At 40.3% G+C, this 11,792-nt stretch overlaps 1 protein-coding gene across 5 annotated transcripts in view; it reads right to left on the bottom strand.

Annotated features, from left to right (window-relative positions):
• The window catches only part of b4galnt1b (beta-1,4-N-acetyl-galactosaminyl transferase 1b), a 16,582-nt gene extending 5,040 nt beyond the window's left edge, over positions 1–11,542 (bottom strand). Inside the window, exons 1-11 of one of the 5 annotated variants that reach the window (XM_068314602.1) lie at positions 11,375–11,540; positions 9,489–9,578; positions 7,406–7,628; positions 7,150–7,326; positions 6,222–6,328; positions 6,031–6,068; positions 5,003–5,183; positions 3,709–3,801; positions 3,435–3,625; positions 3,213–3,353; positions 2,884–3,121 (exon numbers count right to left, since the gene is read on the bottom strand). In XM_068314602.1, the coding sequence (XP_068170703.1) occupies positions 2,884–3,121; positions 3,213–3,353; positions 3,435–3,625; positions 3,709–3,801; positions 5,003–5,183; positions 6,031–6,068; positions 6,222–6,328; positions 7,150–7,326; positions 7,406–7,620 (1,381 nt within the window). In that variant the 5' untranslated portion in view covers positions 7,621–7,628; positions 9,489–9,578; positions 11,375–11,540. Of the gene's footprint in view, positions 1–2,883; positions 3,122–3,212; positions 3,626–3,708; positions 3,802–5,002; positions 5,184–6,030; positions 6,069–6,221; positions 6,329–7,149; positions 7,327–7,405; positions 7,629–9,488; positions 9,579–11,374 lie in introns of all 5 variants that reach the window. The other 4 variants (XM_068314601.1, XM_068314599.1, XM_068314597.1 and 1 more) reach the window with 4 other exon arrangements.
• Positions 11,543–11,792: the final 250 nt, after the last annotated feature.

The following is an 11,792-nucleotide window of genomic DNA, read 5'->3' on the forward strand; positions in this document are numbered from 1 at the left end:
TCACTGCAGATCACAATGTCATCTGCAAACATCATAGTCCATGGAGATTCCTGTCTAACCTCGTCTGTCAGCCTGTCCATCACCATAGCGAACAAGAAGGGGCTCAGAGCTGATCCCTGATGCAGTCCCACCTCCACTTTGAACTCCTGTCACACCTACAGCACACCTCACCACTGTCTTACAGTCCTCATACATGTCCTGCACCGCTCTAACATACTTCTCTGCCACTCCAGACTTCCTCATACAATACCACAGTTCCTCTCTGGGCACCCTGTCATAAGCTTTCTCCAGATCTACAAAAACACAATGCAGCTCCGTTTGGCCTTCTCTGTACTTCTCTATCAACATCCTCAAAGTAAATACTGCATCTGTAGTACTCTTTTTTGGCATGAAACCATACTGCTGCTCACAAATGCTCACTTCTGCCCTTAATCTACCTTCCACTACTCTTTCCCATAACTTCATTGTATGGCTCATCAGCTTTATTCCTCTGTAGTTGCCACAACTCTGCACGTCTCCCTTGTTCTTAAAAATGGACACCAGCACACTTCTCCTCCATTCCTCAGGCATCTTCTCACTATCTAAGATCCTCTTTGCTACATCCTGGTCCACAGCAGTCACCTCTTCTAGTCTTTGTTCTCTCTCATTTTCCACGTTCATCAACTTCTAAAGGAATCTGTCCATCTTCCCATCACACTACTGGCACCTGTCAATAGACTTCCATCCCTATCCTTAATCACCCTAACCTGCTGCACGTCCTTCCCATCTCTGTCTCTGTCTTGCCAACCTGTATAGATCAGTCTCTCCCTCCTTACTGTCCAACCTAGCATACAAGTCATCATAACACCCTTGTTTGGCCTTTGCCACCTCTACTTTCACCTTAGGCTGCATCTCCCTGTACTCCTGTCTACTCTCCTCAGTCCTCTCAGTGTCCCACTTCTTCTTAGCTAACCTCTTTCTCTGTATACACTCCTGTACCATCCTCATTCCACCACCAAGTCTCCTTATCTACTTTCCTTCCAGATGACACACCAAATACTCTCCTACCTGTGTCCCTGATCACATTAGCTGTAGTTGTCCAGTCATCGAGAAGCACCTCCTGACCACCCAGAGCCTGTCTTAACTCCTTCCTAAAAGTCACGCAACACTCGTCCTTTTTCAGCCTCCACCATTTCGTCTTCTGCCCTGTCTTTGCCCTCTTGATCTTCCTCACCATCAGAGTCATCCTACACACCACCATCCTATGCTGTTTGGCTACACTCTCACCTACCACTACTTAGTAGTCACTGATCTCCTTCAGATTACAACGTCTACACAAGATGTAGTCTACCTGTGTGCTCCTACCTCCACTCTTGTAGGCCACACTATGTTCCTGCCTCTTCTGGAAGAAAGTATTCACTATAGCCATTTCCATCCTTTTTGCAAAGTCAACCACCATCTGTTCTTCAGCATTCCTCTCCTTGATCACCTCATCATCACCTCTGTTTCCTGCACCAACATGTCCATTGAAGTCTGCTCCAATGACAACTCCCTCACTTCTAGGTATGCTCTGCATCACTTCGTCAAAGTCCAACCAGAATTTCTCTTTCTCCTGCAGCTCACATCCTACCTGTGGAGCATACCCACTAACAACATTGAACATCACACCTTCTATTTCTAGCTTCAGACTCATCACTCTTGTCTGACACTCTTTTTACCTCCAGGACATTCCTAACAAACTCCTCCTTCAAGATAACTCCTACTCTATTTCTCTTCCTATCTACACCATGATAGAACAAGTTGAACCCTGCTCCTAAACTTCTAGCCTTGCTACCTTTCCACCTGGTCTCCTGGACACACAGTATGTCTACCTTCGTCCTCTGCATCATGTCAATCAACTCTCTACCTTTTCCTGTCATACCACCATAATTCAACTGCCTACTGTCAGTCCTATACTCTTGGCGTTCATTTCATAGCCCTATACATAATTAATGCTGAGTTCTTGACAGTAGTATTTTCACACTAAATGATTATATTAACTACAAATATCAGTACAGATGTCAGTATAACTATGGTATGTGCTTGAATTTTGTCAGTTTTTAATGGAAATTACAAACTTTCTGGAGCAGTCCTCATATATTATATGACTGTTGATATTCATCATCATAAATTAATAAGACATCTGTCATCTGTCAGCATCAATAAATGAACATACAACACAATATAAAAGAAAGTATAAGTTGCTTTCTGATTTGCCTTTCAATACGATGTGTGTTTATCTTAGAGCAGGTAAAAATAAAGTTTAGTTCAGTTTAAGCTGTTTTTAATAATTTTGGAAAAAGAACATTGTTAGAGGTTCTCGAAATGCAAAAAGTCGTACCTTGAGTGTATGGGTGACATTTGTGCGAGGTGTCAGAAAAACAAACAAACACAAAATTGATTATCAGCCATCATTTGGAAACAAAAACCCAGTAATCACATGAAGTAAACATTTTTATTTTTCAAAATTTAAAAAACGATAAAAAGGAAAGAAGAACATAAAAAAATATGTGTCCTCAAAATATCACACAACACATTTCAGTGCATTTGAGATGAGTGTTTTGGTGGGTATTGAACTGTGGTCTGGGAAGAAAATGATGACAACACGCTAATTAGCATGGGAGGGAAATAAAGCTCCGACAAAATACAACCAAACGGAAACAAGTTGTACAATCAATTTTTTGTAAAATTCCCTTTCAGTAAAAAGCACAAATATGAAACATCAGTATAAAGGATTTGCTGTAAATACATTGTGTGTAGCAGTGTGTAATGGTTGTGGCTATACTTTCACATCCTGCTCTGATTTATGTGTGACCATCACTTATTAACATTTCTGTGATGATAGAAAACACCACCAGTACTCACCCAGATGAGCGACCCTGGCAAGGCGAGGGTCAAAGCCAACCTGCTGGACTTTGTCAGTGCGAGCCAGGAAGAAGTTTATGACTCCATCGGTAACAACGCAGTTGGGAAAGCCTTGGATGACATGATGAAATCCTCTCCTAACGTGCAAACAGTCACCATCCTCTTCCCCTTGCTCTATAGAGATGGTCTGTCTGTAGGTGGCAGTATAACCAGTGGCTTCTCGTACTGCACCACCCACCTGACCACAAACACACAGCAACACAGTTAGCAAAACCACCAGATGGCCACATCCAAGAAAAACCCAAACAGTCTAATCCCCTGTTCCTCACCAGATCTAAGGTGGTTCTCTCTAAAACATCCACAAGTTTCTCCAGCTTAGTGTTAGCTGTGAAGATGAAGTCATCATCCACCCACAGCAAGTACTTGGTTGTCACCTGAGAGACAGCTAAATTTCTTCCAGCAAACCATCCCTTAAACATACAACAAGAGCTTGAAAGTGGAAGAGAATCAATAGCAAATGACAGAAATGTGAAAATAAATGTGTTCTCTACCTTTCCAAAAGGCATGATGTAATGTTCAATATGAGGGCCAGAGATGGTTTTGGGATTTTCACTGTCATCGGCGATCACTATGGTGACATTAGGATAGAATTTTCTCACGCTGTCAATGAGATCTTGGAGTTTGTCGTACCTCAGGAATGTCTTTGTTGCAATAGTAACGAGGGCGCTGATGTTGTAGTCTGCTAAATTAAAATAACAAATGCCAGTTAGGGAAACATTGCTGCTTTGTTTTTGTTTTAGATTTTGTGTGTGTATGGTGTTCTACCTGCTTTGGATCCCGTGTTGTACAGTTTAGGCGTTACACCATGTCTAATATTGATGCTGAAGATGGCTTCATGCCCCTCTGTTTCAAACCGCACTAACAGAGACAAAGATTGATTTCATTACATTTGATGTCTGGGGCTGATATATTCCTATCTGCATCCACAGAGGAGTGTGCATGCATGTTGCCTCAGGTTAAATCTATGGCATCTGCAGCACTACAGGGACACAAGCCAGTGTCAACTGTAGGCTGGTCCCAAACTCTGATAAATGCAGAGGGTTGGGGCAGGAAGGGCATCCTGTGTAAAAAAAAAAACCTTGCCAAACACGAACGTTAATCTAAAATGGAAAAATAACATGCTGTGGCGGCCCCTTATGGAACAAGCCAAATGTTGTTGTTTTTTTATCCACAGTGAAGGAAAATATGTTCATCACCTTTATGTTTTTTTTTTACCTACAAAACATTAAATTTGGTTTTTAGTCAGTTCCTGTCCTCAGCCTTTGTCACCTTTGAACACTTTGAATGGTATTTTAATGCAAGACAATCAGATTACATTATTATAACAAGATTCTTGATTTTCTGTCCAGCACCACACAAAGTGATGGTGTCTAAACTGCATGAATCATTTATATTTCATCCCGCCTGGACACTTGTTTCGACAGTTTTTCCAAAGGCAGGTGTGAAAAGAAGGCCAAGACAACACTCACATAATTATGTAATGCTTTAATTATACACAGTCAACAGTAGTTCGTTTAGTTAAAATAGTTACTTCAATATTTGAGATTTATATTTACTAACTTTTGACCAAAAGTTAGATCTCATGTCTGTACAGGTACCATTGTCATTAATTATTGATTCTTAGAGGTGTGAGATTCTGTTACAGAGCAAGTTGTTTCTGTTTCCATGCTAATCCATGTTAACAAACATGGATTAAGAAACATTCTTACATCTAATGTTTAATTGCAGATTAAACAGCACAGTATCAAGTATGCAATTAATGCTGATTGCTAACATTATACTACTGTTCAAAGGTTTCTCTTCAGTGTCAATCCCTACTAAAAAAAACAAACAAGTTTGAACGTCAGCTGAGCCCTCAACCCAGAGTCTATTCTACCTGGAGGTTAAATAGTGACTTGCATGTAGGTGCGAAGGTGTCGGGTTATTTCTACATCTATATATTGGTCGATGATCTGACACCTCTCACCTACTCTCAGCTGGGATATATTTCAGTGACCTTGTGCCCTTTTGATGGATAAGCAGTTATTAAAAATGTATGAATACTTGTCTGAAGAGTCACCTGTGTCTGCTGTGCTCGGATGAAACAGCGTATTTGTGTAGGTGACAAACTGCAGCTGTCGGTTCAGATTCAGCAGAAGAGGGCTCGACAGCATCATGTGCATTTCGCCATCACCTTTGATTTTCACCCCGTCAACCTCCGCTGCTACATTCAGCGTCCCCAGACTGGCGGTGATGTTTATCTGTAGCGATATGGAGAGTGCAATTGAAAGGATAAAAGTACAATTGATATTTAATTGACATTTAATGTAATTTACATCACCATTTCATTTAAATCACTTTGGGCGAGTTCACCTCCTGAGCACTGCCAAGATGCCTTTCAGCAAGGCACCATCCCTTAACAAGTTGCTCATGGTGCGCTCAATGTGAGCACTGCCCACCACTTTACCTCCCATTATCTGTATGCCTACAGGCGCCTTGTGTGTGTGTGTGTGTGTGTGTGTGTGTGTGTGTGTGTGTGTGTGTGTGTGTGTACAGGCCTGTACAGTTATACTGTACATATGAATGTGATTAAAGTGGAGAAAGAGTAATTTCCCTACGGGGATTTTTCAAGGATTTTTTAATTATTATTATTATTATTATTATTATTATTATATTATTCTCCTTTCAGCTTTTCCCTTCAGGGGTCGCCACAGTGAATCCATCCATAGCCACCATCTAACCCTGTCTTCTGCATCCTCTTCTCTCACACCAACTACCTTCATGCCCTCTTTCACTACATCCATAAACCTCCTCTTTGGTCTTCCTCTAGGCCTCCTGCCTGGAAGTTCAAAACTCAGCATCCTTCTACCAATATATTCACTATCTCTCCTCTGGACATGTCCAAACCATCTCAGTCTGGCCTCTCTGACTTTATCTCCAAAACATCTAACATGTGCTGTCCCTCTGATGTACTCATTCCTGATCCTATCCTTCCTGGTCACTCCAAAACAAAATTATTATTATTATTATTATTATTATTATTATTATTATTATTATTATGTTTGTTATTATAATTGTTATAAACAGGCATACTGATGATATACTTACTGAATAATGGTCTCTGGGAAGGCTGCGTAAGGCCAGTCCTGAAAGTATATGATGACAACTGACAGACTCAGATACTTCCTTTACTAGAATACACTTACTGTACTTCTTGAACTTCCTAAAGACATTAAAACTGTTCCATAAATTAGAGAATCATTATGTGTACCGTGAGTCATACTCTGTCTGAATCTCACCTGGGATGATGATTGTTTTTAGGGGTCGCACCTCCACCCCCTGTGTTGGATACTGTAAGGGATTGTTAGCCTCTGCAATGATGAGAACATCAGCAGGTGTCTGTGACCTGAGAAGAAGAATTTATATCAGGAAGATGTCTACAGTAGCTTAAAGACAACATATATTTACAAGCACAGGGTGTAAGTGAACATGTGTTTTTAAATTTCAGTCTCACAATCCAATGATCTTCCTAGTCTGCAGCTCAGGGGAAAAGGCAAAACATGATACATCACTGATGTTTGTTATGACTTACTAAACAGTATTTTCATTTATTATTTCATCTTGTGACCTCTCAAACAAAGTGGAGCCTTGGTCTTAAATGTGCATTGCCCCTTCTTTGCTTTTTTGTCATTCATCTTGTGACCCTAAAAATCAGATCTTCTGTCTATTCAGACATCTTGCATTTGAAAAAAAATTGAATTATGGACTCAGTGAATGCTTAAAAATGTTTTCTCAAACTTGTTGAACCAAAAACTTGTGTTTTGTCATATTTTAAGTTTCTTAATGTTTGCTTTTATATTTGTCTTCCTTTGGGTGTAGAAATTTGGGTCTGAGTCCATAATATAATGAGGATATGTGGCTTGATTTGTACATTGTTGCGTGGTGAATTAAAAGTAAGCACTGAGTTTTGATTACATTTAATCTTTCTTTTTTGAGGCCAATAACAATCTAGTTTTTCTGGGTTAATTTGTAGAGAATTCTGGCACATCAACTTCTTGATTTGTTGATTAACTTATTCACCAAACATAAGAGACTGTAATCAGGTAGTGACACTTGAATGTGTTGTGTGTCATTCACCTCAGTACGGAATGTAGATGTTTTAATATTCAGTATTCAGACCACTGACAAGCATGCAAAAGTTCAACAGGTCCTCAACAAGCTCAATACCTTTTCTGGAAACTCTTGTACTCTTTGGCCCGTCTCCTCTTCACTTCCTCCAGCTCAGCCGCCTCGAAGGCAGTATGCAGTGGCTGAGCTGACACCCGTGGGAATAAGAGCTGGGCAAAGGGCAGGTGTACTCCTCCACTGTCACCCTCACAGACACATCCATTACGTGCCAACAAGCTGGAGACAAATAGAATCAATGGCAAGACAAATTTTGAGCTCTATTCTGCTAGATTACTGGACAAAAACAGGCCCATACCTTGCTACACTGTCCCTCACATGAAAGGGGATGTTTCCCAATCTTTGGTCTGGATCTGAGAGTCTCTCTTCCAGACGCCTTTCCACAATTGGTCCATGTCGCTGCCACACATCCACAGTGGTGTAACTCCGAGTTGGCCATGAATGGAGGAGGGCCAGTACCAGCACAACAGACACCAAGATGATGAGCAACACTGTCTTTCTCAAGGAGCGCATCCTAAAACCTGACATAGACAAATGCATGTTGAAAGGCTTACTGGATGGTGAGATGATTCTAAGTCTACACTTAACAGGAAATCTCTTCTTAATGTGATTCAGCACAGGTAATGGTGGATGAATTTGTAATCTTTGTTTGGTGTAAATAAAAAACAGGTGTATGTTTAGATGCCTCAGCAACTAATGTGGGTATTTCCTAAATCACAGTTTCTGGAGGTGTCAGCTCATCCCCAAAGCACAACCGAGGTGCCCTTGAGCAAGGTGCTGCCCCCCCCCCCACACACACAAGTTGCTCATTTGGGCGAACCAAGCAGGAATTGCCTGCCACTCTACCTCCCCTGCATGCGTACAGGGTCCTTGTGTGTGCTTGTGTGTCTTCAGAGCCTATACATTAATATATATATGCATGTGTAAAATTACTAACACTAGAGTGTGCCACTAATTTATTCAAGCATACAAAAAAAAAAAAAAAAAGAATGAAATATAATGCGTTCATGTCCAACCTCAGCAACTCAGGACAAAAACACTGTCCAGGAACGTAGCGAGAGAGAATTTGAGACTGAAAAACACAAAAGCATTTAAGCTATCCTCTTGATCTGACAATCATCCTGCTGGAGCACCACATTGGCCTTGGCTCTACTTCAGAAAACATTTTTGGACATTTTCCCTCTACACTGTAAATCATCATCATGGCTCTGACACTGTGACACATTGCTCAAATGCCCTGTGGTGTTCGTTGCTTAAGCAGAATGGAACTATATCATAAATGTTTTAATCTACATACCTTTCACCACAACAAACAATCCTAAACATCTCATTCACACAGAAACAGAGAAATCAAACTTGAATTTATGCATCAGGACTAAAACACTAGCAGAGAGCAGTTTGAAACCAGCTAGCTGTGTGTGTAAAATCCTTTTGAGTCTGTTTTATTTTCTCTTCTTTTCTATCTTTTTTTCTTCCATCTGGCACATGGGCTGAAAGCAGGAGATTTTTCAGAGTGTGTCCACGAAACAATGAGCTCTTTCTCCTGCTTTACAGCTGTGATGATGTGATTTCCGCTTAAAATGTTGATGACATATTTCAAGAGTGTGCGTGTGTCTGTGTATGCGTGTGTGTGTGTCTCTGTGTGCGATCAGTCGGTCAATATGCAATCTGGTTATCAAATATAGCAAAGCACCAAATGCTAAGATTTTTGCTTGCTGACTTGTTTTTTTGTCTGTCTTGTTCAAACACCAACATCTGCCTAAATGAATGAATGTTATGGCCTCTAACTGTTAGGTTTCCTTGACATAACAGATGTTATTCTTCTAAATTTCATGAGGCCAAGAGGAAGCCAGTATTTCATTACATATCCTGTGATGCAATTTTTTCAGGATGTGTTCAGCCAATGTCAGCTGGGATAGGCTCCAGCCCCCCGTGACTTTCCACAAGATAAATGCTTACAGAAAATGAATGACTGTATTCTCTTTCATTCCACCATTTTGAATTTTGTCCAGCACTGAAAACCTACTAAAGAAATAAAGAAAAGGGAGGCCTCCGCGTAAAAGCTGATGGTTGACTTTCTGTAACATACACATAAAGACTATGATTGCTAGGGACAAATCTGTATTTTATTCTATCTATATTCTTTCCCAAATCATGACTGCAATTTTGTCTGTACACAAAAAAACAAGAACCTGCATGTATGCGTGTTACTACACATATGTAGTTACGCCCATGTAATAGCTGTTTATGGCCACAATTTAATGTAAAGATCTCAAAATAATGTTCAACACTTTAATTTGTTATTGTTTGTGGTAAACTCTAACACCTTATTAATAAATCTTTCAACCTTAATTTAATACATGCAATAATAAAACACATACCCTGAAGCCTCTATCCAATTAGTGAACGGACTCTCTCTGGGAGTACCTGCATCTCCAGAAACCACGTAGAAGAGAGGTCACCTTCCCCATCTCAAAAATGGAAAAAGAACAAGAAAGCTGATAAACATAACCATAACAACTGTATTGTCACAGTTACCATGTACTACAAAAGTTGGGCACATGATCCCTTAGAGTAATCCTCTCTGGTTAACCAATTTAGTATTATGGGTATGTTGGAAAATCTCTTAGGTGCTGAACAGCCCCTCGGGCAGTCTTTTATGGATGTTTCTGCACTTGAACATAGGAAACAATTTCTCAATTTGCTTTTTAAAAAAATCCCTTTCATCTGCTCATGTGATCAAAGATTTTTCGAGCAGAATTTAGATGGGATACTTTGCCAACCTCACTTGAATACATGAACTTTATGACATAGTAGAATAAAAATCATCATTTTTGCTTCAGTAAATGCCAACAACTTTGTATATAGAATTACATATAAAAAATTATTAAAATTTGCAAATCATGTATCCGAGGAATTTGAAAATGATCCATTTCAAGGCTCGTTTAAAACTTTTTAATAATAGATGACTGTGATAATCTAAAATTAAATAATCAAAACTGAAAGGTCAGACTGCAAAAGATATTACGGAGTTGTTGTTGGTCAGTTCAGGTCATGAAGGATACTGACTAGGACTGCAGAATACGCTGTCATTATATTATTAATCATTCTGCACATTATAACAAACTAATTACTTTAAGATTACATGTGCCCAGTTTGCTTGATTGTTCAAATGTGCAGGTTTGATGGTGACACAACCAGTCTTGTTAGCCATACATATTTATTTGTAAATGCATTTAGTTTCGGTGCAGCCATGCAAAACAAAATAAGAACCAAGGCAGTCAGAGACTGCAACATCCCGTAACCTACTACCTGACATACCCTGACCTACTTCCAGGGTAGATCAGAGAACCCTGAAAGCAGTACCTGACAACTGCATAGCTTTGACATTTCAGGGTAGATGAAAGCTAGTGTTTAGGTAGATCAACGCACCTATCTTGGATCTATGGTCTTACACACACTAGCCTTCTCCCTTGTCTTTCTCTCTTATCCGGTTCCTGAGTGTACAAAAATTGAAATTTCACCTTGACCCAGTTTTCTCAAGGTCAAGGTCATCATCTCATTTTCATCCCTTTTGCTGCCCGAGTAATGTGTTTTTTGTCTCATCTTTCAATATGCATCGGTTGCGAAGATATTTGGTGGACAAACGAGCGGACGTACACATAAACACTGACAATTACAATACACCACCGCTTAGCAGCGGGATGTAACAATGACGTTCAAAATAGGTTCGAGGCGATCCGAATTTGGAGACTAAACTGCGCGCTGTTTAGGTACAGACCTGACGCAAAGGGATCTACGAGGGTCCCTCCCAAAATGTGCGTGAAAGATTTTTATAACCGATTCAAATTCTGGATAATAAATCTTTACATTTTATTTGGAAACAGTCCAGCCTCAGTGCACAGCGTTTTCTAACAAAAGATAAATGTCTGAATAATACCATAATCAGTTCAGCAAACCGGACTGGCAAACAGAAATGCCTGGCCACAGGGATCACAGGCTAGGAACAAATAGGCCTATTACAGACCTTACCTTGAATAACACTGAGAAACGCTCGCAACGCTTTACACGCAGATTTAAATGTACTTCAATAACATTCTGAAACGTCTCCTCCCCAAGAAAGACAAATCTACACGCAGGCTTTTCATCGCCAATGAACTGACTCAAGCCTTTTACCCTTGTTTGACCCGTTAACTATTAAATGCAAATACGTTCAGGAGTTATTGGGCTATTGTTACAGTAAATATCTTAAGAACAAGGAGCTCACCTCTCTTTGAAGATACACGGCCGCTTTCACATCCTGAATGCACTGAGGTTTAAGGTCTTCGTTCCTCGGCTGTCTTGAAAATTCGTCATATCAGGAAAAAAAATCGGGATCTGAAGACAAATAGGACAGCGGCACTGCGGGCTGTGGACGGGCGCTCCCCCTGCAGCAGCAGCGGCAGACAGCACACTGTGCGCCTCAGCGCAGGACTCAGACAGCCAGCGTCATACAGACCCATAAACTACATCACATCAAACGTGAAAAACATTTAAAAGTTAAAAGTATTTTTCATCAACTAAACGTGAGCACACGTATAAACATGGGTAAGATGGAGCGTTTGCGCCACGCACGTGTTCGTGTGCGTTCTCGGAGGGAGATCTTAATTTGATGTATACATGCAGATGGGTCAACACAAACAAGA

This window comes from Antennarius striatus, chromosome 5 (genome assembly GCF_040054535.1).
Source record: "Antennarius striatus isolate MH-2024 chromosome 5, ASM4005453v1, whole genome shotgun sequence".
In the NCBI taxonomy this organism is placed as follows: Eukaryota; Metazoa; Chordata; class Actinopteri; order Lophiiformes; family Antennariidae; genus Antennarius; species Antennarius striatus.